Raw genomic sequence first — 27,893 nt, 5'->3', positions numbered from 1 at the left:
AGAGAATAATTGGGTGCACTCTTCCCACCTTGGATCAAATCTATGTTTCCAGGTGTCATAAGAAAGCTGCAGGATAGTGTGCACCCCAGAAATGATCTCTTTCAGCTTCTGCCTTCCGGAAGAAGGTACAGGGTTATAAAGACTGGGACTAGCGGCCTGAGAAACAGTTTCTATCCAAATGCGATTTTGGTTTTAAACACAGTGTAAGGTAGTCTCTATGGGAGTATATTGTATTTAATTATGGGCTATCAGCGTTTTTAGGAGGTTAACCAGTCTGGGATAGCTGGGATAGCAGGCTTGTTGGTTTTTGAATGTCTGGTGTAGATTTTTTCAATTTCGTTGTTCTGTATGGGACAATGACAATAAAGATTATCATATCGTATCGTACCCATCTGGCTGGGTCTCCCCAGCCTCTCTAGAATTTGGCCCTACTCCTTCCCCACTGAGTGATCCACCACCTTCTCTCCTGCCACCCTAATCCCTCTGCTCTCCTCCCTTAGCTTAGTGTCCAGCAGCAGGAAGGGGCTGTTTTCCCTTTTATTCACCTTTAGTTGGGTGTATGTGTTGTGTGGTGCCATCACTATCTGATTCTCAGCACTCTTGGAAGATGAGAATGGCAGGCCCAGATGGAATCTCAACACTGGGTTCTTTGCTATGCAGTGCTCCTACTTAAATATGAAAGGAAAGGAAAGAGTGGGACCCCATCAACCCTAGTCACTCTCCTAGTCAACATCAAGTGGTGGAAATAGAAGGAGGGGGTCCTTTAGCACCATTTAGTCTTCCAAATGTATCTTGGAAAGGTAGCGTTCATGGGCAGGGCTTCATCAGGCACTTTGCTGTGCAGTCTGCCTGCCTAACTAAAAGTTAAAGGGGGGGGGAGGGTGCAGAAAAACATGCACTGACTGGCAGGAGCCCTGGGATATAGCTGCCCTTGGCAGTTGCTAATGTTGTGCCTGTTTCTTCCTGTGCCGTTTCTGCTTTTGTTAATCTGCCATTGCTTTCTGTTCAGCAGCTTCAGCTTTTGTAGCTGGAGTCAGTTAAGGACCTGCCCTCTCAAGCCAGGTGGAAAAGGCATGCTAGGCAGGTCTCCAAGAACTCACAGCCAAGATTTAAATTTAAATGGCAAATTTGAGAAGGCTTAAGTATGTGGTGAACTGAGAATAGGAATTATTCTGTAAGTAGGTCAGAGCTGGCAACAGAATCCAGAAGCAGAGCAGGGTCTCCTGAATTAGCACCCCGCCCCCCAAATTGGACCTTTCTTTCTGATGAAGGTAGAAGAAATAACTTTAGAGATATTAGTGTGAGGGAGGGAAGCTTCTTTTGAAAATCTAAAGTTATGTGGTAATCTGAGGGCTGCCTTTTAAAAAATGTCTTTTTTTTTTTTTAAGGTAAGAGCCACTCTGTGTGGCTAGAAAGCCTTGCTGTCACCATGCATGCTCAAAATCGGCAAACAAATGCCCTTGGGAGCAACAGGGCTGCCCTATCCTAGAAGGAAAGAGAGTAACCAATTAGAGATCAGATTACATTTAATCAAAAATTGCTATGCAGAAGCTGATGCATTGTGAGTTAAGAGGAGGTTAAGGGGTGATATGATAGCCATGTTCAAATATATAAAAGGATGTCACATAGAGGAGGGAGAAAGGTTGTTTTCTGCTGCTCCAGAGAAGCGGACACGGAGCAATGGCTCCAAACTACAAGAAAGAAGATTCCACCTAAACATTAGGAAGAACTTCCTGACAGTAAGAGCTGTTCGACAGTGGAATTTGCTGCCAAGGGGTGTGGTGGAGTCTCCTTCTTTGGAGGTCTTTAAGCAGAGGCTTGACAACCATATGTCAGGAGTGCTCTGATGGTGTTTCCTGCTTGGCAGGGGGTTGGACTCGATGGCCCTTGTGGTCTCTTCCAACTCTATGATTCTATGATTCTATGAGTTCAGCATTACGATCCCCATATGGCAGCTGGGGCATAGAGAATAGTGGTTTTTCTATAGTAACCTAGCAGAGGACAAATTCGAGCTAGGAACTCCTTCACCAGGTAAATATACCTGTTTTCTCTTGGCTTTTCCCTGGCCATTAATACCAGTTCCTGGACTTCCTGGTTACTGTGATTTATATTTTAATTTTGTTTTATTGTGATATTTTGCTGTGGTTTTATTTGTTTGTGAACTGTCTTGGTGTTTGAAATAGAAGGCAGTATATTAATTGTTCATATAAAACAATAAATAAATAATAGCTCTACCAACTGTTGGCAACCATTTTTAGGTAGCATCCAAACATTTGTGAAAATAGTGCAGTGTTCTAAACTCCTGCAGAAGTATCTAATGCTTTTTTTTTGCTGCTTCTCCCTTTGAATTTGATTGGTAAAAATGTAACAGGACAGGGATGAAATGTTACATGTGTTTCATTTCCCCCTTCTGAAATCGTACTTTACAAAAATGAAGTAGGTTTTATAAAGGTGATCAATTTGAGAAAGTTGACCAAATGTGAAAAAATAAACTGCATTCCTTCTCAACTGTAATTACTTACAATGAAATGTTGAACAGATAACTTAAAAAGGACAGTTAAGTATTCAGCTTTACTGATAATCTGTCTTCACAGAGAGCAAATGGCAAACAGGAAAAAGAGACATTATGTTTAATTAGCTAAATTAAATACCTGTCCAATTATTTCTAGTTTGTCAGAAAACATCTTGTGATATTATATGCAAGACGCTAAAATATGACACTTTAAAAAGAACTGTAATGATCTGAGGTAAAAGGGTATCTTAATCTTTTTAAAGATATTTGAGACTAAACTTAACTTTAGTTAAGCATTGCTGTTTGTATCAGCGAAGTTTAGGTTTTGCACAATTTATCAGCTAAGAATGTGAACTTCAGATGCAAAATGATTCAGCTAATTTACACTATTGCTATCAATAGTAGTAGTAGTAGTAGTAGTAGTAATAATAATAATAATAATAATAATAATAATAATAATAATATATTTATACCCTGCCCATCTGGCTGGGTTTCCCCAGCCACTCTGGGCGGCTTCCAACAAAATATTAAAATACCGTAATACATCAAGCATCATAGGAAATCTGAATCAGTATGGAACAGTAGTCTGTTTCCAAAGGATGGGTTTTTAGCCACCAGAGTAAGAAGATCCACAGGTGCTGTCACAGCCATCCCACCTGGTGTGCCCTCCTCTGAGAAAGCAACAGAGGAGATGGAGATCCAACTGCAGAGGCAATGGGTGAACCTAGTGGGTGAGGAGGAGATCGTGCCCAAGCGGGATGGAACTCTGTGACCATCAGCTTCTGCATGGGGAAATTCAATACAGTGGTACCTCCGGTTACGAGTTCAATGCATTCCGGAGGTCCATTTTTAACCCAAAACCGTTCTTAACATGAGGCACGCTTTTGCTAATGGGGCCTCCTGCTGCCGCCACACCACTGGCACATGACTTCCACTCGCATCCCAGGGAAAAGTTTGCTACTAGGAGCATCTACTTCCAGGTTAGCGGAGCTCGTTACCCGAAGTGTTCGTAAGGAGGACGGTATGTAACCCGAGGTTCCACTGTAGTGCAACCCAGTTTCCATGGAAAACTCACTGGTGTGCCCGAACCAGGTAGGATTGAACTCTGTGGGTAAAGTCTGAGGGAGTTAAGAGGACACTTAATGTCAAGTAAGGAGAGGGAAAGGCCATAGATAGACATCCATGTGGATAAACTGGTTTCAGAAGAGAAAGTAGACTATAAATTGCTCTGGCCAGGAGCAGTGCAGCTAAGTTCATTGAGAAATTAGAGATGTGGAAAGACAGAAGAGGAGGAGAAGGGAAAAAAAGAACCAGTGAACAACAGATGATTTCCTGTCCTAGCTTGAAGGTCAGAAACTTTATCAGCTTCATTATTGGTGTTCAGTTCCTTTGTCCTAAGGAGATAATGCAATATTATTAAACAGGGTGGTTAGGGTCACTTTAATATTTAAAGTGTTGCTTTAAAATATTAGGCCATTGCATATGTAGTTAAATAACACTATGCTATCTAATTGGAGTACAATGAAGTACAGACACAGCAACAAGGCCCCAAGTTGACAGCTTTACTGTCTAATAGGCTGATGTTGGAAACAAAGAGGCCCTTTGGGGCCAAGTGATAGAAAATGAGTGTGTGGCTTTCAGCTCTGGAAAATGTTGAGAATGTTTTGCATGTGAGCATTTGTACTGTGTAATAGATAGACTTCATTAATTTCATAGCCAGTACCCTGTACTCACGTTAATTAAAAATGAAGCATCATTTGGAAAAACTATAGCATGAACTGTATGGATTGTAGTGGTGGCATTCTGATTATGAGAAGCTTCTGTAGAAGCTTCATGCTGGGCCTGCTGAAGGATTCTTTCCCCATCCAAACTTGTCTGTGCATTTGTGTGTATGAGAACATTGTGCATGTATCTATGGGCATGCAGTTCCTCCCTGCAACTCATCTGGATTTGACGCTCCTGCTTTAAAAGCATATTTTTATAGATAAAGTAAAGGTAAAGGGACCCCTGACAGTTAAGTCCAGTCACGGACGACTCTGGGGTTGCTGCGCTCATCTCGCTTTACTGACCGAGGGAACCGGCGTTTATCCGCAGACAGCTTCTGGGTCATGTGGCCAGCATGACTAAGCCACTTCTGGCAAACCAGAGCAGCGCACGGAAACACCATTTACCTTCTCGCCGGAGCGGTACCTATTTATCTACTTGCACTTTGACATGCTTTCGAACTGCTAGGTTGGCAGGAGCTGTGACCGAGCAATGGGAGCTCACCCCGTAGTGGGAATTTGAACCACCAACCTTCTGATCAGCAAGCCCAAGGCTCAGTGGTTTAGACCACAGCGCCACCCGCATTCCTTATTATTTTATTATTTTTAAATGAATGCGTTTCAAGAGGATTTGATCCTTTTCTGTAATACCTCATAGTTACAGTATTGTTATCAGGCAAATTTTGGTAAGGAAAAGCATTTGTGCCTTTTGCATGCACTTTTGTTTTTGTTGGTTAGGATATTTAATTGCATGTAAAAGTGCACATAAATTTCATAACATTGTATAGAATCCATCACTTGGCCAAGACAACTTTGCTTCCTTTCCTATCAACTTCTTCCGCAGTGCTTCCTTCAATTTTACTTTTATATTTGAGTTGAGAAGAAGTGCAAAGCTCACATATTTGATTGTTATCCAAGGGCCAGGGTGTCTGATCCTCAATAATTTTTAAGGAGCCACTTGAGTGAGCTCCCGTGTCCTGATCCTTAGGACAGCCTTCTGATTTATTGCAACCCACTGAAGAAGAGCTTCTTCCAACTTCCTTCCACCATGGAATAAGCAATATTTACTCTGACGGGGAAGGTGTCCCATCCCCTGTCCCCCCGTGGCATAGAACCCCACAAGTCACTGGTCTCTTCCCTGTGGTTATCCTCCTCCTTATTCCATCTCACCACTGGCAGAGCCTTAGTTTCACTCTCTATCCCATCTCCTCTCTCCAGGGCCCCTTCATCACCCTGCTAGTCCCTGGCATTTACTTTGAAATATATCTTTTGAGATAATGTAATTGAAATGTCATTGAAATTTGTTGATTTATGAAAGTACAGTGGTACCTCGGGTTACAGACGCTTCAGGTTACAGAAGCTTCAGGTTACAGACTCCGCTAACCCAGAAATAGTACCTCGGGTTAAGAACTTTGCTTCAGGATGAGAACAGAAATCGTGTTCTGGTGGTGCGGCGGCAGCGGGATTTCCCATTAGCTAAAGTGGTACCTCAGGTTAAGAACAGTTTCAGGTTAAGAACGGACCTCCAAAACGAATTAAGTTCTTAACCCGAGGTACCACTGTATGGATATGGGTAATGTTTATAGCTAAAATACTACTCAGTGTAGTAGTGACAAAAAAAAATGGATTCGGCCAGAACAGCTCACACAGTTTCCTATAGGCAGCATGAGATAAAGAAGGGTGCTAGAAAAATGAGGCAAAGAAGCTAATTCAGAGTTCTGGTTTGTTTGCTTTGAAGGTGACCAGGTGCTTTTCAGTGACCTTGTGCAATTGGCCACTGATGCTGTCTGGGATGAAATATCATCCCAGGCCAATGGAGTTGCCTGTCTATCCTCCTGACAGCTACCAGACGGAATCAATGAAAAATCCAGTACTTGGAAAATAAACCATTTGAAGAATGGACTCAGAAGTCCTAAATACAACTTGCATGCTTTTCCATATTTTATCCCTGCCCCTCACCAAAATATGAGGGTTCTGAAATCTGTGCTTTGAGGGATGCTACTAGTAAAATCAGTCAGGCAACAAGATAGTGCATTCAAGTGGAATGCTAGCATTACATCTAAAAGGGATAAAGTCTTTATACTAAAATGTCAAGGCTGCCTTTTATTCAGGTCATTGACTGTTTCTAGCAGCTCAATGATATATAAGAATTTTAAGAAGAGTGAGAAGAATACACAGTCATTTATGGTTTGTTGTAAATGGCACTATGTCTGTGTGTGGTGGTGGGGATATTTATATCAATGCTGAGTAGTATTGCTGCATACTAAGACTATTGCAGAAATTCTATTTTTACGTAATAGCTGATTTCCTTTTAGTTATCTTTCTCTCTCTTACTTTTAACTGTGGGCTGATTCATACAACCAGGTGTACTAGTTATAAGCTCCCTTTCCATTCCTGCAACTTATGGCAACGTAATGTGCATTGCGTCTCTGTGTGGGAGGAAGCACTTGCATAACTGCACCAGAGATTCAGAAATGAGTATGGAAGTTCCAGTTTTATGTTAAATTAGAAGCAAACTATAAAACAGTTTCTTTCATTTTTCAATGTTGGGTGTTCTTTCATTTATTTATTTTTTTGCTTCAGTGCTCTTTTCAAAAATATTTTAGTCAGTTGACTGAATCCTGTGATTCTTCAATGGCATCATGTGTCATAAAATAATAACATTTGATGTACTAAAGGGTAACAATTTTGTTTTTTTGTTTTTTTATATAATATTTATTGGAGTTTACAATAAGAATAAATGTAACAGGCAATATAACAAATATCTTAACATACTTTCACATATATTTTTTTTGGACTTCCTCACATCTCCCGCTCCCACTTTCATCGTTATAACTTTTTACCAGCAATTTGTTATCTTATTTGCATTCTTATATCCCTTCTATATATTCATAATCTTATAGTTCTCAAAAAGAGTTATATTTTCTCAATCTCACTTATTTTCTTAAATCATCTAAGTTAGTGGTGCTCAATTATTTATGATCTAGCATCCTGCTTAGCATTCACTCAAGTTGCAATGTTTTTGTAAATAGTTCTTAAATTTCTTCCAATCCTCCTCCATCTTCTCTTCTCCCAGGTCACGAATTCTGCCAGTCATCTCAGCTAGTCCCATGTAGTCTATCAGTTGCATCTGCCATTCTTCCAGTGTGGGTAGATCTTGAGCTTTCCAATGCTTTGCAAGTAGTATCCTTGCTGCTGTTGTTGCATACATAAAAAATGTCTGGTCCTTCTTTACCACCCCTTGGCCGACAATACCCAAAAGAAAGGCCTCTGGTTTCTTTGTGAAGGTATACTTAAATACCTTTTTCAGTTCATTATAAATCATTTCCCAGAACGCCTTCACTTTAGGGCAGGTCCACCAGAGGTGGAAGAATGTTCCTTCACTCTCTTTACATTTCCAACACTTATTATCAGACAGGTGGTAAATTTTTGCAAGTTTGACTGGGGTCATATACCATCTATATATCATTTTCATTACATTTTCTTTCAAAGCATTGCATGCAGTAAAGTTCAATCCAGTACTCCACAACCTTTCCCAGTCCTCAAACATAATATTATGCCCAATGTCCTGTGCCCACCTTATCATAGCCGATTTGACCATTTCATCTTGTGTATTCCATTTTAACAGCAAGTTATACATCCTTGAAAGTACCTTAGTCTTTGGTTCTAACAATTCTGTTTCTAGTTTCGATTTCTCCACCTGGAACCCTAGTTTCTTGTCATTTTTAAAAACTTCTTTAATCTGAGCGTAATGTAACCAGTCTCGCACTTTATCCTTCATTTTCTCCAAACTCTGCAATTTCCAATTGTCTCCATCTTTTTCTAATATTTCCCAATATTTAGGCCATTTAGCCTCCATATTGGGTCTTTTTCGGGCCTTAGCTTCCAAAGGTGAAAGCCACCTTGGAGTTTTATTTTCCAGCAAGTCTTTATATTTTGTCCAGACATTAAACAGTGATTTTCTGACAATATGGTTCTTAAAGGCCTTATTTGCTTTAACCTTGTCATACCATAAGTATGCATGCCATCCAAAGGCATTGTTAAACCCTTCCAAATCCAACACGTCAGTGTCTTCAAGAAGTAGCCAGTCTTTTAGCCAGCAGAACGCTGCGGCCTCGTAATACAGCTTTAAATCTGGCAGGGCAAAGCCCCCTCTTTCTTTCGTATCGGTTAAAATCTTAAACTTAATTCTGGGCTTTTTGCCCTGCCAGATAAATTTAGAAATGTCTCTCTGCCACTTCTGAAAGCACTCCGTTCTGTCCAGTACCTGAAGTGTTTGAAACAAAAACAACATCTTTGGCAATACATTCATCTTAATAGCAGCAATTCGGCCTAACAAAGAAAGTTTCAATTTTGACCAACTGTCTAAGTCTCTCTTGATTTCTGCCCAGCATTTTTCATAGTTATCCTTAAATAGACTTAGATTTTTTGCTGTTATGTTTACCCCTAGGTATTTTACTTTTTTAACCACATTAAGTTCTGTCTCTTTCTGAAACCGTTCTGACTCTGTATCTGTCAAGTTTTTCCCCAAAACTTTAGTTTTCTGTTTATTTAATTTAAATCCAGCCACCCGACCAAAGTCATTAATCAGTTGTAATACTCTTTTCGTACTAGACTCTGGCTCCTGCAGGGTCAAAACCAGGTCATCTGCAAAAGCTTTTAGTTTATATTGTTTCTGTCCGACCTGGATTCCTTCCACCAACCGGTCCCCTCTGATCATATTCAATAGCACTTCCAGAACCGAAATAAATAACAAAGGGGAAATAGGGCAACCTTGTCGTGTTCCTTTTTCAATTTTAAACTCCTCTGTAACCACATTATTAACTATCAGTTTGGCTTTCTGCTCTGAATATATCGCCTCAATCCCATTCTCAAAACCCCGTCCCACTCCCATTTCTTTTAAGTTTCCCATCATAAATTTCCAGGAGATGTTGTCAAAGGCCTTCTCCGCGTCTATAAAAATTAAAACTGCTTTTGTGTTTATATCTGTTTGCAAAAGTTCCAAAATGTCAATAATGTTCCTTGTATTGGCAAACAAATGTCTACCTGGGAGAAAGCCTGCCTGGTCCTTATGAATTACTTCATTTAAAACTTTTTTAAGTCTACTTGCCAAAATGTCTGCAAATATTTTGTAATCCACATTTAAAAGAGAGATGGGACGATAGTTCTTAAGTTGTGTCTTTTCAGCTTCCGTCTTTGGTATTAATGTGATAAACGCTTCCTTCCACGACTCCGGTGCCCTCTTCCCTTCCATAATTTCATTGCTGACCTCCATCAAAGGTTGTATCAAGTAATCTTTTAATGTCTTGTAGTACTTGGAGGTCAGCCCATCTGGCCCTGGAGATTTGCCCAGTTGCATGTTCTGAATGGCTTGTTCAATCTCTTGTCGTGTTATTTTGCAGTTCAGGATTGTCCTATTTTCTTGTGACAATTTTGATAATCCATTTTTTGCCAAAAATTGTTTAATCTCAGCCTCGTCTTGCGGCCCTTGGGTGTATAATTTTTTAAAGTATCTCTGGAAACACTTTCTAATGTCCACAGGATTCTGGATGTTTTTTCCTTCAATCTCTAAATTTGTAACCGTATTTAATCTTTGTCTTCTCTTCAACTGCCAAGCTAGCAGTTTTCCACATTTGTTCGCCGACTCAAACGTTTTTTGTTTCATTAATTTGACCTTCCACTCTATTTCCTGATTTATCAATTTAGAATATTGTGTTTGATAAAGTTTAATTTCTCTCAGAGTTGGCTGTGACTTCGGGTTTAATCTTAACTTCTTCTCTAATTCTTTTATTTTGTCCAGAATCTTGTCTTTTTTCTCATTTTGTGTCCTTTTCTTTACAGCATTCTGTTGGGTAACAATTTTGTTACCACTTGCTATTTTGTTACACAGTTCTGCTTTCCTTCCACTTGTTATTTTTAACAAAAAAACTGGATATCTGTTTTTGTTGCTTAAAACTCTGTTTCAAAACACACACACACCTCCGCCCCATACCAATGGAAGCCCAACATAAGTTATCTTTCAGGGTTTTTGAAAACAGTTTGAAGAGAGGTCTGATAAAACTGACTTTCTGAATTGGCTTCTGTGGGATAGTGTGGTCACTGCTTAGAAAATGCCTTGGCTTATCTCAGTTATTTTTGATATGATATTATTTGCTATTGATTTTGGTCAGGATACAATCCTCTTATGTACAGGGTAGAATGAGAAGGACAATTTCTCCTTCTGGATGCATTTCCTATAGAGGTTCCCTGAAGGTCAGGGGTAGCTTTTCAGGTTGCATTAGGGAATGAATATGGAAAACCCTGGGTGCCTGCACTGTGTAGGCTTTTCAGGCTTGGCCTTTTGAAAGAAGAGGGATTATGCCATGAAAGAGCAAGTTGCTGAATGTCGGTTTATTATTGCATTTTATAATGTGAATTATAACCTTTGCAAACCATCTCTGTGTTTTAACTTGTATTTATAATAATTTATAATATAATATGTACCATCTTGTACATATTCAGTGTGACCTTTTTGGAAATTCCTATTAATGAATATATTTACTACAAAACTATTTCACCATTTACTACAAAAGTCATGGTAATTTCTGGATTTCTCCATTGAACTACGCTCCCATGTGTGTGTAGTGACAGTCATACATTGTTATCGAGGATATACAATAATATGGCTGCGATACTGTACATACTTGTCATACATAGCAGGAAGTAAACCCAATTGCACACATGCATACAGTTATATTTCAGTGCCCAGAATCCCAAAGAGATACTTGAAGCCAGCCTAAGCCATCGGGTTATGACTTTTTCCTTTTGAAAAACAAATGCTTGCCATCTATGCATATTACAACTTGTTTCTGAAAATCCTATTAAGTTCGGAAAAAGTTTGACATGTGGCTTTATGTGTTGCTATCCCAGAAGTACCAGTTTTAAAACTCTCTGGGACATAGTCCCATTTTTGGTCTTGTTTTTAATCTAGTCAAGGCTAATGCCTGTAGGTCAATGATTTCATATATGGCATATTGAATTCTATAATTTTCTAACAGCAGAACATCGTAGCACATTGTTGAAGAAAATGTAATTAAAATAACTGTTTTCTTTAAAAGGTCAGATTCAAATGGCATGACCAGGCATTCAACATAGAAGCTAATATTGTAAAGTGCATGTGCAGCAGAAAGAAGGCATGTGTGAGTGTGTGTGTGTGCATGCCTGTGTTTGTGTGTAGGTTTGACACATCTGTGCAATAATAATAATAATAATAATAATAATTTATTTAAAATTTATTTAAAATTTAGTTAAATAATAATTTATTTATTTATAACCCACCCGACGGCGCGGCAGCAGCAGGAGGCCCCATTAGCTAAAGTGGTGCTTCAGGTTAAGAACAGTTTCAGGTTAAGAATGGACCTCTGGAACTAATTACGTACTTAACCCGAGGTACCACTGTATTTCAATACAGTCCTACCTTGGTTCTCAAACAGAATCCCTTCCAAAAGTCCGTTGACTTCCGAAAACATTCAGAAACCAAGGCACGACTTCCGATTGGCTGCAGGAGCTTCCTGCACTCAATCAGAAGCCACAAAAGCCGTGTTGGACGTTCGGCTTCCAAAAAAAGTTTGCAAACCGGAACACTCACTTTTGGGTTTGCATCGTTCAGAAGCCAAAACGTTAGAGTTACAGGGAGTTCAAAAACCAAGGTTTTCAATGGTTTGGCAATTTATTGCACAGCCCTAGGTGTCTAGTTGAGAAACATTTTTTCCAGTTAGTTATGGTGGTCTTATACTTGACTATATCTTTTAGTTCTAATGTGCACTAGTAAAACGGGTTCTGGAGACTGCATGTAAAGCTGAAATCAAGGAACAGCCAGAACAATCCTGTTCTGGGTGTGACCATTTCTACCTTTCCAGAGCTGGTGCACCAAGCAGACCCTGTCCTCCATGTAAAGCAGAGATCTTTTAAGCCTAGCTTCCCAGGCTCTGGGAAGGTCTCACATGGGCTCTTCAGCCCTTCATGAGATCTCACATAGCCCTGTAAGATCTTGCAAGACCTTCCCAGAACTCTGAAGGCAAGTCTGTGAGAGCTTAAAAGCTATGATGCATAAAGTGCATTTTATGCATCATAGCTTTTAAGCTCTCTGCCTTGCATGTGTTTAATTTGAGCAATTGCATGAGGCTGGCTGCCAAGCGCACAAATTGCAAGGTGACTGTATACAAATGAATAAGGATTTTGCAGGGACAGTTACTTGGACTTGTAGCAAAGTCACAGATGCAAGAAATAAATTAGTTGAGGGCTCAGCAAGTAGCTGAGAGAATCAATCTCTTCCTTGAGAAAATTCTGAGCTGTATATAGAACTTCCAGGAAAGTAGTCTCTTCAGCAGAATGTATTTGAGCTGTTGACAGTTATTTGCACTAACCTGTCTCCGCTCTCACTTTACGTGCCCTTCCTGGCCTTTATGTCTCTCCAGACTCCCCCAGGTGCACTGGAATTGTACTTCAAACTGCAGGTCTTAGCATTTGAGCTGTGTCAATCTGAGTTTGCTTACACAGGTCTTTCAGTGTTGTGAATCTACAAAGCTACCCATATTTAAAATTACAGTGGTACCTTGGGTTACATACACTTCAGGTTACATACGCTTCAGGTTACAGACTCTCCTAACCCAGAAATAGTGCTTCAGGTTAAGAACTTTGCTTCAGGATGAGAACAGAAATCATGCTCCGGCGGCGCAGTGGCAGCGGGAGGCCCCATTAGCTAAAGTGGTGCTTCAGGTTAAGAACAGTTTCAGGTTAAGTACGGACCTCTGGAACGAATTAAGTACTTAACCCGAGGTACCACTGTAGTGCAGTTATGTCTCTGGCTGCTTCTCTTGTTAACATTAATATGTCTGTTCATCCAAGACTGGAACTTGTATCATTATCCATTCATCACATAGCTTTAAACATTATCCTTTGTTCAAGGTAATGTCATGAAATATATTATTCAAGACTAAAAAACAGCTGCAGATTTCCCTTTTCCTTCTTGAGACATATTTTTCACTGCCCAACAGGGTTTAGCAGAAGCTAAGGAAGGTCAGCCCTCCTCAAAAGCAGCTGATTAATTCCAGAGTACTTTCTAATTACTGCTTATTTTGAAACAACCACTGTCTTGTAAGCATGCTTATTGTCATGCTTAGAGGTCTTGGGAGGGAGGGAAGGAGGGAAGGAAGGAAGGAAGGAAGGAAGGAAGGAAGGAAATAAATGACCATTATCCAACAAGCTGGGCATGTCTAAAGTTTTGCACAATGTAAGACACTCATACCATGTCTTAAGTGTCCCTTCAACATTCAGATCTATACGTTTCTAAAAAAAATATGTGCCATATCTGTTTAAACTCAGATTCACAGCTCAGAGTGTGATATACTGGTGCCTTCAAGTGTTCCACTGAATTTCAGCATGCTGACTTTTTTGTTTAAAACAAGCTGGCCTAGATAATGATATTTTTTAATCCCCTTACAGAGCAGCATAAAAACTGCTTAAGCCTTGTTAGCTCGATCTTTTTAGTACTTTTCACATTTGGAAAGCAGCCTGAATTAACAACATTTCTTTTTAGATTTAAATTGAAAAGGAGGGGTGGACTTTGAGATGTTTTGCATGTTGAGATGTTTTGCATGTTTTGTACCAATGAACCCACATGCTACTGCAAGAGAGGGATTTCCCTTTTGGACTGCTTGTGTATGTTTTATGACTCATTTGTGCTTGTGTATGATTTATGACATACTCTAGTAGTATGCTCACATAATAAAATAACATTAATTTTCTTTATTTTAAGTAAAGTGCAAACTGATATGTGGTAAAATATGTTTATATGTTTCAACCTAAATACATTTTGGGGTGGAAAGAACTGTATGATACAGCTTTATCTTCTCTTTTAAATCTATTTATTGAATATATATTTTTAAAAAGCAACCACAAAACACTCTCAAATGGATCTAGCAGCACAAGCAATGCATGTTTGCCTGAAAGTACCGGTAAGTCCCATTATAAGAAGTAGTGCTCACTGCTTAATAAGTGCGCCCAGTATTGCTCAAAATCATCATGTTCAAAATAAGAAATTGAGCGCTCTGCAGAAACAAAGTAAACTGCCCTTCAGAACTCTATTACAGAGTGGTATTCTGTGTAGATGACTTCTGATAAATTATTTATTTAGGCTTAAAGTCTGGAAAAAGGTTTACCCCTCTTAAGTTTGCTCCATTCTTGTTTAACATTTGGCAAATGTCAGTATGGCTGCTGTCAACACATATATATGAGAAGCTTGACAGTTAATGGGTGAAAACACTTTTTCATAGGCCAGGATCCATAGAAAGGTGATTTGTCATGCTGTATAGTATAAGGGGACACTTCATACAAAATGAAAGTCCAAGCTTCCATTGGGTACAATGAAAAGAAGTTGTCTGGTTCCTTAGATCCATACCTTATTTAAGAAAACTTATTAGAGGATCTATCTAACATTAACTGTATCTTCAGAATCTCTTGAAAAATAGTCATAACCATAATTAAATACTCTCTCCAGCTCCTTTTGCAAAACCACCACATCACATAACTACATTTCACTATCATCTGCTTAATATCAGCATCAGTTATTATTTGCTCTTGACCAAATACAAAGTGGCAGATGGCAGACCACTATCTCATACCATTTTAGAAAATCAAATTTGCCAAACCTCCTTTGTGTTTAATTTTCACCCCATTTTATACTTAATATTTATGCTTACTCTAATTCATCTTCCAAGAAGATGCAACAACTTTTTGATCATTGTATTAGTTCTGTTAGTATTAATTTATTCTAATACTTAGGGCCATGGTGGGTATGTTTTACTTGGTTGTTGTTGCAAAGATAATAGAAAATGCTTTATGTAGGCAGATGAAGGTGATGGACTACATGGAATTGGCAGAAATGACTGGCAGAATCCGAGACCAGGGAGAAGAGTCGGTGGAAGAAGATTGGAAGAAATTTAAAAACTATTTACAGAAATATTGCAAAATTAATGAATGTTAGAATGATGTCAGAATGAAGTTAAGTGGTTTAAGCAGCAATGTTATAAAGGTGTATGTAAAAATGGATTGTTAACAGGTGAGAATCCAAAGTTATAATATATTATGTTAAAGGATTAAGATAAAAACAAAGAGGGAAAGAAATTGCTGAATTAACTAACTGAATTGGAATACAAAAAAGGGAGGTGTGAGGAGGTCAGGGAAACAAGGAAATGAATGTAAGGTATGGAAAGATTGATGTATTTTTTAAAGTGTTTTTTATCTTTTTTCTGTATTTTGTATTTTTTCTTTTATTTTTACTTTTGTCTTTCTTTCTTTTTTCCTTTTTCTAATTCATGTAATTTTTTTCTTTGAAACCTTAATAAATATCATTTTTAAAAAAAGAAGAAAAAAAAGAAAGAAAATGCTTTATGTAGTGATAGAGATTCAGTAGATACCACATTCCAATATAATCAAATATTTTTGTCAAAAGAAAGAGTCTTATAAAGAAAGTTTAGTATCAGTCAAATCTGTACACTTAATGCATCCTAAAATCATCTAGGTATATAATAAAACTCTGTGAAATATCACTAAATCAGCAGGCAGAGATGGTGTACTGGGATTTTTATTCCACCTTGTAGACCAGGAGATGGAGTGTTGCAGCTTGTATTTAGCCTCTCTCAAACCATGATATGTGCAAAGAAAGAATGACTGGAGAAGGAAACTTGGGTCTATGAATTCCCAGTTCAACACCACAGGACTCAGGCATGACTGCCTTATTAGAAGAGCTTCTGAGGATTAAGCAAAATCCAGCTGGATACTGTACACAAGGTTCCAATTAGCCCTCTCAAGCTTTATTTATTCATTCATTCATTTTTTTAAAGACACATCTATACCACCTTTCAGACTAAAATTTTCCCCCGGATGGGTCACATAAAACATAACAATAAAATACAACAGACATTGAAAAATATCAACAAAACAATGTCATATTATTTAAACTAGCAGTCTAATATCAAAAGTATACCATAATAGATTCACCACGATCGGACCACAAAGTCAGATCCCTCACAGCAATTAGTTTCTGTAAGTCAAGTTAAAAGGTATTGATGATTTATTGATGATTTAGTGATTTTACTCTTTCTTAAATGGTGCATGGGACTGCTTTAATCCCATGACACTGGTATTGAACTACTTGAATATGAGTTTGTTATACACAACTGAATGTTGCCAGTATTGAATCTTGTATATCTATTCTAATGGGGAAAATATTGAGAAAGGAGTTGTTTGGTAGTCCATAACTAGAATGATTTTTTTATGCTTCTACATATTTGGCAATTTCTTTTGCATTGCTTCCATTAATTCATCAACATTGAGTCATGCTGCTCCAAGGTAGGAGGCAGCAGAAAGAGAGGACCTGAAGTTCCTTATACTGTTCTGGGTCTGATGCAGACATTAGTGACATAGTTGCACTATCCATCAGTCTCATATGGTGTATATATTTCCCTGCTCCACTTTGTGTTGGCTTTGAATCAGTACATAATCAGATGCAGGTCACATGGTGTCTTCAAATATTGAGGCATGGTTGATGTTCAACATCAGCTTTGGATTTGTGTAGAACTCATCACAGCCTTGGGTATATCTTCCAAACTAGCACATAAACAGTAAATCTAATTTACTTGCCTTTCCTTTAGTGTCTTGATTTTTATTTTGTCCAGAAGTTCACTATATGTTGAACAAACTCAAATTGCACTTATGATTTATAACATAGCATAATAGGACTACAGTTTAGTGTCTTTGGAGATAATCTTTTTACAGAATCTCAGTTGTCATTTCAGTAACTGATCCAAGCTTGCATGTGTCTGTCTGTATGTGTGTCAGCTATACAGCTGAGTTGAATAAAGCATTCCTGAAGCTGGAAATTACTCGGTTCATCTTTCTTTCCATGATCTTTTGCTCTCAGTATAGCATGGTAGGCTGCTTTCAGTTCATTGTGTGAAAGCTGCCAAAAACCACTTTTCTTTGTTTCAGATGCTACTAGTTTGTGCTAAGCAAGCTGTCTATTGTATTTAAAAAAAAACAAAAACAAAAAAACAAAAAAACAAAAAACACAAAAACAGCAAGCCATCTGTAACTTTCAATCACTGAGTATCTATTATTGGTGACATTATACCTTTAGCACTGTTTAGTGCCCATTCCCCTGCGTCCTTTAGCTCTAACTGTCTGTGGCATGTTGTCACTGTGGGAATAACATTTTAGCACTGTGCCAAATACCTACAAGATCGGCTGTAGTTTTATTTTGTATGGTAATAGAGGCAGCACATAAGCAATGAGAGTTTAGTACAGAAGCAAGGATTTGTAGAATTATTCCATAGGCTGTATTGAGGCATTGCACTTATACGGGATAATACTTTAGACTACAGGATTCCACTTCTTTCATTTAAAAATACACTTCTGTAAAATATCTATAAAGCAACTTTGCTGAACATACCTAATTTTCAGTGCACCTTCTCTCATCTGGTTGCTTGTGATAATAAATAACCATATTGGGATACAAGGCAGGGAAGTTTGTTTGGTTTTCGACCACAAATTAATTTAATTGTTCTGTGTGATCCACGTAGGTTAGGAAAAAAATACGTGTGAACTAGTAACTTCTGTGAACTCACATTCAAGAGTGCAGATATATAGTCCAGGATCCAACCAAAATCCAGGGGCCAATGTAAACCCCCTGGAAGCGGCTGGAGGGAGAAGACATGTCCTTCATTCATTGGATCTTTGCAGCAACCGTCACCAGAGAGTTTATGGCCAAACTGCATGGTGCGCAAGAAGGACAGCTTTCCCATTACCTTAATGATAGGGCTAATGCTGTGCTTGCAATGGGGAACCTGGATGTCCTTTGAGTGGACAGGCTGGTCAGGTTTGCTTGCATGGCATGCCACATTGGGTTTAAAAGGGTATGGGGCAGGTTGAGAAGTAGAGAAACTCAGTGTTTTGTGGTAGAAAAGCAATTCTAGACAGAAGGAGCTAGACAGTCAGAAGCAACTCTTATCCTTTTGTGTCTGAGGCTTTGGGGGAGCTCTATCGTACATTCTGCAAGTGTTGCTGGTGTCAGCAGCGAGTTGAATGCTATGACACAGCTTTAGCCAGTAGTCATTGGCATATTGTCTGGCAATCCACTGGGCATCGCTCTTTGCCTTTCTCAGTGTAGCAAGTGTCTTTTCACGGGGCACACACTTGTAGTTCACAAGAACCTTGTGCTTTGCAGTGATAACAGGCTTCATTTCCTTTATGCCAGATTCAAACCAGTCAGGGATCTGTTGCTCTCTTTTGCCAAAGCAGGACATGGCTGTGTTGTAGATTGTCTTTTTGATGTGGTTCCACCTTGCTCTGGTGCTTTCTCTAGGGCAGTTCAGTATAGCTTGTTCAATGGAATCAGAGAAGTGTTCACAAAGCTCAGATATGACTGATAAAAGTAGTGTGGAAGTTTTCCTCACCTCCTGACTTCAAATGCTCTGACAACATTGGTTCTCTGTTTGCTCTCAGGAAGAAGGGTAGATGAATAAAGTTGGTGACATCTCTAATCAAATTAGCATGAGTTTTAGACTATCACTCTGTATGTTGAGTGTCATTTTCAATTTTGATTTAATAATAATAATAATAATAAATCACTAACTGTGCATGAGCATTAGTGTGCATGTTGTCTTGGAATTATATGGACAAAGACTAAGCTGTCTAATATAACAGAGAAAACAGAGAAGGAAAGAAGGAAGAGGTGAGAGTAGAATCCTGTTTTTTTATGTTTCCTGCTGTCCTTGAAGTCAGTACAATGGTATCCTTGAAGGTGGATTGTAGTTGGAGCTGTTTTGGTGTATTTATTAATATTATAATAAATGTGTTTAAGGTGCCACAAGACTTTGCCGCTTTTTTAAAAAAAAAAAGAAAATGTTGAGTCATGTATCTTATGTCTGCTGAGAACAATTGTAAAACAAATTAAAGCTGTGCTCATTCAACTTTTTTTAAAAAAATCTTCTTTAAAGGTGACAACCCTTGTAAATACAAGTAACAAAGGACCATCTGGTAAAAAGAAAGGTCGATCTAAGAAGGCTCATGTGCTGGCTGCTTCAGTTGAACAAGCTACTCAAAACTTTTTGGAAAAAGGAGAACAGATTGCAAAGGAGAGCCAGGACCTAAAAGATGAACTGGTGGCTGCTGTGGAGGATGTGCGGAAGCAAGGTATGTATATCTCTCTCTCTCCATCTCTCTCCCTGTCTCCCACACCTCCCACCTCTTTGTTAACATCAGATTACAGATGTTTCCTTGATCATGACAATTTCATTAAAACTGCTTATATTGAATGCTGGGTTTATGTATTGTGGAGGTACCATTTAATTTTCACATATATGTGCAAGTACAATTTGATTCAAAATGGCTTTAAGGTGGCACTACCTCTTCATGCAAGGTTGTACATTGAAAAATGAACAATTTGAAATGCTCTTGGTAGGAGTGCCTCTTGAAATCATTATTGCAGAAATTTGTTTCATGTGATTCCTCTTCAAAAATTCAACTTTATCATGGGGAAAACCAAAACACTCATTGTACAAGGTGAATTTTCCCCTTGAGTCCATCCTCACAGTTATTTCATGTGACTAATAAGCGAAACAGTGCTTGTATGGTGTGATCAGACTTTTTAACTGTTTGGCTTAAATGCAGTTGAAGTACCACGTTTAATGGCAAAATTTGGTTGCAAACTTTAAAATAATACAACTATTTTGCTGCATTTTTTTTGGGTAGACTTTGTAATAAAAACAAATTTTTAAAAGTGTCTAACATTGTGTAGGGTACAATGATATCTGTTATATTCTATATGCTGTTGGGTGGGTCCCATGATGGCTGGTGGGGGTGCTGCTGCCATGGTCGCTCTGTGTCACAGCTCCCAGCTGCTGCCCCTGGAATGGCTCCCAGAAGCTGACACTGCCTCTGCACTGCCATGGCCAAGGATGAGAGTGAGAGCCTGGAGTCTCCCAGCAAAGGGTTAGGATGGCTATCCAGTTGGCTGCCTGCTTGGTGTCCTATATCACTGGTATGTCTTAAGGATGCTGAAGAGCAAATACTGAAATGTATCATAAGTACATACAGTAAACAATATGTCTTCCTATCCAATGAAAATAAAATATGGACACTAATGTTCTCTCACAGCCTCTTGCAGAAAACGCCACTTGTTCTTCTCCATGGGTTTGGAGGAGGTGTTGGACTTTGGGCACTGAACTGTGAAGATCATTGCGAAAACAGGACTGTGTATGCATTTGATCTCTTGGGATTTGGACGCAGTAGTAGGTCACACTTTGACACAGATGCAGAAGTAGCAGAAAATCAATTTGTAGAAGAATGGAGGAGGGAAATGGGATTGGACAGAATGATTTTACTTGGACACAACCTGAGTGGATTCCTGGCAGCTGCTTACTCACAGTAAAACATCTTATATTAGTGGAGCCACGGGGTTTCCCGGGGAGGCCCTCCTGTGCTGAACATGAGAGGCGCATTCCAATATGGATCAAAGCATTTGGAGCAGTTTTGAGTCCATTTAATCCATTGTCTGGTCTCAGAATAGTGGGGCCCTTTGGACTGAGCCTTGTACACTGCATTAGGCCTGACTTCAAGAGAAAGTACTCGTCCATGTTTGATGATGACATGGTCACTGAATATATCTACCACTGTAATGAGCAATAATCAAGTTTTGAAATGGCTTTCAAAAACGTGGCAGTTATATATGGATGGGCAAAAAGACCAGTGCTTCAGCAGATTGTCCATATGCACCAATGCATTCCTATCACTGTGATTTACGGAGCATGATCATACATAGATGACAATTCTGGGACCACCGTCCAGCCTCTGTGACCAAATTTGTATGTGAAAACAATAGCTATCCTTGGTGCAGGTTATTATGTGTATGCTAATCAACCTTCAACTAGACTTCAACCAGAAAATAAAAGAGACCTGCAGTTCTGTGGACTGACATGAGTTCTGTTCTTTGGAAAAACCAGTCACAAATGCAATTCAAAGCAATACTTTGCTGTATATGATAAAAAATTAAGGGAAACAGAAGTTTAACAAGCAAACACAAATTTGTTTGCACCACTTATTTAAAAATGTTTGCACACTTTCAACCTTGCAATGTCTTTTTCTGGAATTTTTCAGGGATGGGGAGAGAAAACTTCGTACATTTAAGCTGAATGCTGTTCTTTATATATTTAGATAAGGTGTTTGTCTCTCTCTATACTATATTAAACACAACATTTAAAACTGGATTTTAAAATTTTGCTTTGAAGAATGTAGAGCTTTTAAAATTGTGCTCTAAACACACAGCAAGTTTCAACATTCTTAATAAAATACACTATACAGTATACTATATCTAGCTGTCTGTCTCTGTGTTAGTTGTTAAATATATTACATAGAATAGTCAAAGCGGCACCTTTTAGAGAACTACTTCTCCATTGTCATAAATATATGCAAATTATGCAGACCTGTTCTTCAGGCAGAATATAAAATTATTTTTATCAGACAACTAATTGTGTGGAATTTCAGTCTAAAGTGAGATGCACAAAGGTTTTTCATGAATCTTTTTCAATTTGTCAAAAGCACCTCCAGTGGAGATAGTGAAAGTGTGTGCCCATTAAGTTTGTGTGGGTTGTATAAGGAAATGTTTGTTCTTCTTCATCTATAGCAATTTTGATTAGGTTGGTGGAATCGTTAATATTTGGGGGAGTAATTCCTTTGTTGTCAGTTTCTGGAGAGAGTTGTGAGAAAAGAGATAAATAATGGCAGCTTGGTACATAAGGTTGCTAGTGACTTTCCATGGGAAACATCTTGCATTCAGTGACTTTGATTATGGGTATCTTGTCTGGTGGCAGCATCATTAACCACTTGTCAGTTTCCACTATTGCAAATCCCATTAACTAAAGATACTGTCTCCTAGGCTTGAGTTGGGAGGGGGATGTGATGCTCTGGCAGCATGATACTCCTGCTAAAAACAGCACCTCCTTTCTTCCCTAGTATCATGTAATGCCCTTTATGGCGTGGCCATGTTTTCAGTCAACATTATGTAGTCTTTTGGTCACCACAACTTGGAAATTAAAGATGTGTAATAATTAAGAGGTTGCCTCTAGCCAACAAGCAAAAGCTAGGAAACATACATAAATTTCACAAACCTCTCTCATATCCTTTCTATTTGTCTTTTTCTATAAACAAAAAGTTTATAGGTTTGCAAAATTTATGTATGATGGGAAAAGAGAACTCTCTCTCCCCATATTACTAGAACCGAATTTCAGCCAATAGAAAGTATATGCGGTATCCAGCGAAGTAGTACCATGAGTGCAAGGATTTCTGTTTGCGCAGTGGAACTTCCTTCTCCTCTCCCCATGCACCTCACATCCTCCTCACATCTGCTCTGGGTGGTTGGTGGGGGGGACCACAAAGAGCAGATCTGGGGCATGGGTGCAATAAGGAGAGAGCGGGGAAGTTGGGTTGCACAGCTTGAAATCATTGTGTTTATGGAACTACTTTGTTGGATTCCAACCTGTGTCTTCATAAAATGCATAATTCAATGAAATTTGCTACCAAAATGTGCTTGCCAGAGTGGCACCCACAGGTGCCAATGTGCTTGCTGCTACCTCCTACGGCACCCAAATATCTCTTCCTGACTAGCCTGCTTTAAGTTGGTTCATTTGGACCAGTATAAAATCCTAAATAAGACGCCTTATTAAACTTGGCTGCATCATCATTAAGACCAGTATTGATGTATCCATAACCATTCATCATATTTTATTGTGGGAAATATTCATAACCTGTTCTAAGTATTTGCCATCAGTTCCAATTGTTATTCAGGTTTGCCAGTTCTCGTTCTGTGAAATATTGTGCACTAAATGTCACTCTATGCAAATATTCTATTGTTAGTCCTCTCAGACTCTCTCTAAATCCATTAATTATCTTTCAGCTCTCAGAAAATGGAGATTGTGAAAGGCATTACATTACCTGTTCCAGGATGATACAAAGCACTTGTGATAAATGAATAGACATTGTGTGGGATCTTAGAGGTGAGGGAGATATGTTCAGTTTACCTTTCTCAAGAACACAGAACTGTTTTCCATTTGATAAACAGACTTTAAAAGTTTGTTGTCTAATGAGGGGAGAGCAAAAGCCAAAGCTGCCTTTTCTCAATTCATCATGTACTGCTTTAAATTAAAGTAATCAGTCTGTTTGAGTGCAAATTTTTGTGCTAACTAGATTCTGAAACATTTCCACAGTGATTTACTTCCTTGTGTGATTCACTGTAGCTCAAGGTACTTCTTGCTGAATTTTTGCTGAATTTCTTCATGGGCACATGCCATAAAAGGTAAAGGTAAAGGGACCCCTGACCATTAGGTCTAGTCGTGACCGACTCTGGGGTTGCGGCACTCATCTCGCTTTATTGGCTGAGGGAGCTGGCGTACAGCTTCCGGGTCATGTGGCCAGCATGACTAAGCCACTTCAGGCGAACCAGAGCAGCGCACGGAAACGCCGTTTACCTTCCCGCTGGAGCGATACCTATTTATCTACTTGCACTTTGACATGCTTTCGAACTGCTAGGTTGGCAGGAGCAGGGACCGAACAATGGGAGCTCACCCCATTGCGGGGATTCGAACCGCTAACCTTCTGATCGGCAAGTCCTAGGCTCTGTGGTTTAACCCACGGCGCTACCCAGTAATTTCTAATCTAATGGGTGGAATATCTCCTTCCCAAGAACTGCATTCCTGTGGGGAGCAAGGGTTTTTTTCAGCCAGAGCTCAGCTCCAGCACCTCTCAGGTGGGCACCATTGTCGTTCTAAGAGAACAAGGGAGAAGTTCACAATGAGTTCCAGCACCTCTTTTTCTAGAAAAATAGCACTGATGGGGGCACTGAGTTTTGGGGGCACATCAGTCTGCAACCCCCATGCGTCCTCACCCACATAAGAACAGTCTCTAGTCTCATAGCTGTCCATGGAGCAGCAGGTTAATTCTGTGTCCAGGGCAGCTGTCTACCAGCTCCATCTGGTATTCAGGCTGAGACCCTACTTGCCCACATACTGTCTGGCCAGAGTGGTGCATGCTCTGGTTATCTCCTGCTTGGACTACTGCAATGTGCTCTACGTGGGGCTACCTTTGAAGGTGACCCGGAAACTACAACTAATCCAGAATACATCAACGAGACTGGTGACAGGGAGTGGTCTCAAAGACCATATAATACCAGTCCTGAAAGACCTACATTGTCTCCCAGGACGTTTCCGGGCACAGTTCAAAGTGTTGGTGCTGATCTTTAAAGCCTCAAACGGCCTTGGCCCAGTATACCTGAAGGAGTGTCTCTACCCCCATCGTTCAGCCCGGACACTGAGATCCAGCACCGAGGGTCTTCTGGCAGTTCCCACCTGAGAGAAGTGAGGTTACAGGAAACCAGGCAGAGGGCCTTCTTGGTAGCGCCGCCTGCCCTGGGGAATGCCCTCCCATCAGATGTCAAGGAAGTAAATAACTATCTGACTTTTAAAAGACAACTGAAGGCGGCCCTGTTTAGGGAAGTTTTTAATGTTTGATTCTATTTTTAATATTTTGTTGGGAGCCACCCAGAGTGGCTGGGGAAACCCAGCCAGATGGGCAGGGTATAAATGATAAATTATTATTATTATAGCCTGTCTGTCTCCATTCGTTTTCTTTCTCACTCACTGTCACTTTTATCCAGCCTAGGGTGGCTCTTGCCTTCAGCCCTACCCCCTCTTCCCTTCCCTTCCCCTCCAAATTGTAGGTGCAGGTGGACCCTGATGTGGGGGCAGAGAAGCTTTAATTCTTTGCCTTAGTCAGGTGAACCATTTTCTGCCCAGTGCTGCGCAAGTCCCATTGATCAGTTGATTGTTGGGACTTGCAAAGTGCTGTGAAGGAGGCTATGCAGGTGGGGCTTTCAAACACCCTTTTGGCCCTTCAATATCTTTACCTGCTTCATACCCGATGTCAGATATAGGGCAGTTGGCTGTGGCTTGACCAATATGACCTCATGGGCCAAATGTGGAGGTCTGGTGGATCTAATCAGGCACACGTGCTGGTGGTTCTAAACCTTGACCCACAAAATTTACATGCTTAAATGCTAGAAATGAGATGTATTCCAAACATTGTCAATTTTAAGTTAAGTTATTAAGTATTTATGATATACATTAGCACTTGATTATGTCTGAGTGTCTAAGTGTTAATGCTTATATAATTAACATTGACTCGGTCTGTATCAGGCAGCGCTGAGGAGCTCGTACTAATGACTCACTGATTATGGGATGGTATTTATATTGAAATGTACTGTGTCAAGAATTCCTGGCCTTTAGAGAGGGGATGGTAAAATGTATGTACAACTTTGCCTCTAGTGCACTGGCGTTTTATATTTGTTCATATGAATAGTTTAAATCAGGGGTGGGAAAATGTTGATATACTCCAATTTCCATCTGTCCCAGCCAGCATAGGATGATGGGACTTGTAGTCCAATAACATCTGAAGGACACCAGCTGACCTACCCCTGGTTTAAGCCTTAGCTGTTCATTGAATATCTCATTTATTTCACTAGTACTACTCTGGAGTTTTCTCTCTTTCTCATAAAATTTTTTTGGCACATGGGAAGAAAATATTGAAAAACAGGAAATTTGTTGTTTAGTTATAATTGGAATTCTAATTAGACAGTACAGAGTGGAATAAGGATTGGGGTGAGCAATGTAAGATTTGTATGCCCAAATCATGTGTTTTCCATATCATTTTCCTACTGGTATTAGTGGGATTTGCAGTGCACAATCCTAAACTAAGCATATTAATTCAAAAAGAAAATCATTCAGATTTCAGTGGATTTTGTTCCGTATTAATTATGTATTTGATTGCTGCCTTAAACACAACTGTGCATTTGTCCTTTGGATTAAAATAGGGCTGGTAGATTTGTTTTTGTCTTTCTCTTTATACTGCCTTTTTTTCCTTCATCTAAAACAACCCCACATTGCTCTCCTCACAATGTTAACTTTACTTTGAGGAAGCAGAAGGGACATAACTCTATTAGTTTACACAGTATTATTCCCTTTATGCCTCTGGACCATCTTAGATTGCGTTATAAGTGACATTGATTTATTGATTGTGGACTACATGTGCTGGGTTTTCCCTCCAGAATAACTGACCTATGTGCTCTATCCAACCTAGCTCTCTAGGGTCACTTGCTTTCATTCATATTCTGCAAGGAAATACCATGGGTTGTTTCCGTCTCTTTCAAGTGAGAACATGTCGAACATTATCGCTTTATGATCCCATAAGTTCTTCCTCATTTTCAGATGTGCTTTCTTTCTAAAGCTTTCAAACATAGCACAAATAGAACAGACAGGAACCCCTGCCTGCCTTTAGGAGGTGATAACATTTTTATAGCTATTGCGCTAGGAAGCTATCAAATCTCCACACTATTAAAAAAAATGTTTTGTCATTGAGAGCAAATAATGAGCTTGGGCTGGAAAGTTTGTTTTTTAGTTTAATATAACATCTATGGATTTTCTTTATCTTAGTTTTTCCACTGTGCTACAGAATTAGGTAGACAGTTTAAGGAGTCTTCCCTGCCAACCTTTGTTTGGAAGCCACATCTTCCAGTTTCTTCAAGGAGTGATGGCATATGTAAAAATAATAATGAGTATAAAGTGTTCCGTTATCACTATTTTGGTAGCGTTCTATTCTTCAAGCATTTATGCATTATGCATCTCTTGATAAGAGAAGGTTATCCATTTTGCATTAACATAAGCTGCCACAGAATTCTGATTTTTATCAGTAGCAAAATGTCAAATATTAAAATTTTACCAGAAATCAAGACTAGGTCAGTGCTTGTTACAGCTCATTGTGTTTTCTTTTAATCTAACACCCCCTGTTTTTTGCCTTGATAAACAAGAAAATGGATGTACCTTTCTTACAAGCTGACAGGTATGCTTGTTTATTTTTTAAACAAATGATTATTTCTTTGTAGCAAGACTCCAAAACGTGGACCTTGGCTTTCTTGAAGTTTCCATCTCCTTCTGTCTCAACAACCCCATTTGTTTCTTTTCCTTTGAAATATTCCAATTTTTATTTCTTGAAGTACGCCACACTTGCTGCTGCCACACTAATTATGCCATCTTCTGATTTATATAGAAGTAGGCTCTACCTAGGGAAGTGGGTGGCGCTGTGGTCTAAACCACTGAGCCTAGGGCTTGCCGATCAGAAGGTCAGCGGTTCGAATCCCTACGACGGGGTGAGCGCCCGTTGTTTGGTCCCAGCTGCTGCCCACCTAGCAGTTTGAAAGCACATCAAGTGCAAGTAGATAAATAGGTACCGCTCCGGCAGGAAGGTAAACGGCGTTTCCGTGTGCTCACTCCGTCGTAGGGATTTGAACCGCTGACCTTCTGATCGGCAAGCCCTAGGCTTTAGACCACAGCGCCACCCACTTCCCTGACTAGAGCCAGGGCTTTCTCGGCTGCGGCTCCGATCTGGTGGAACGCTCTGTCACAAGAGACTAGGGCCCTGCGGGACCTGACATCTTTCCGCAAGGCCTGCAAGACAGAGTTGTTCCACCAGGCCTTTGG

At 39.5% G+C, this 27,893-nt stretch overlaps 1 protein-coding gene, 1 long non-coding RNA gene and 1 pseudogene across 9 annotated transcripts in view; 2 read left to right on the top strand and 1 right to left on the bottom strand.

Moving 5' to 3' along the window:
* CTNNA2 (catenin alpha 2) overlaps window positions 1–27,893 on the top strand; it is a 528,364-nt gene that overhangs the window by 77,944 nt on the left and 422,527 nt on the right. For 4 of the 5 annotated variants that reach the window (XM_081020737.1, XM_081020736.1, XM_081020739.1 and 1 more), the window contains exon 3: window positions 19,311–19,506. In XM_081020737.1, coding sequence (XP_080876863.1) covers window positions 19,311–19,506 — 196 coding nt within the window. Of the gene's footprint in view, window positions 1–2,012; window positions 2,032–19,310; window positions 19,507–27,893 lie in introns of those variants that run through there. The other variant, XM_081020740.1, reaches the window with a different exon arrangement.
* Window positions 1–27,893, bottom strand: part of LOC308485458 — a 51,719-nt gene that overhangs the window by 4,148 nt on the left and 19,678 nt on the right. The window lies entirely within an intron of this gene.
* On the top strand, window positions 20,244–21,486 carry LOC308485327 (1-acylglycerol-3-phosphate O-acyltransferase ABHD5 pseudogene; annotated as a pseudogene). The gene has a single exon. The product of its transcript is annotated as a 1-acylglycerol-3-phosphate O-acyltransferase ABHD5 pseudogene (transcript).

Source organism: Podarcis pityusensis (assembly GCF_964106645.2).
Source record: "Podarcis pityusensis genome assembly, chromosome: 9".
NCBI classification, from domain to species: Eukaryota; Metazoa; Chordata; class Lepidosauria; order Squamata; family Lacertidae; genus Podarcis; species Podarcis pityusensis.
This window is presented reverse-complemented; position numbering and strand designations above follow the sequence as displayed.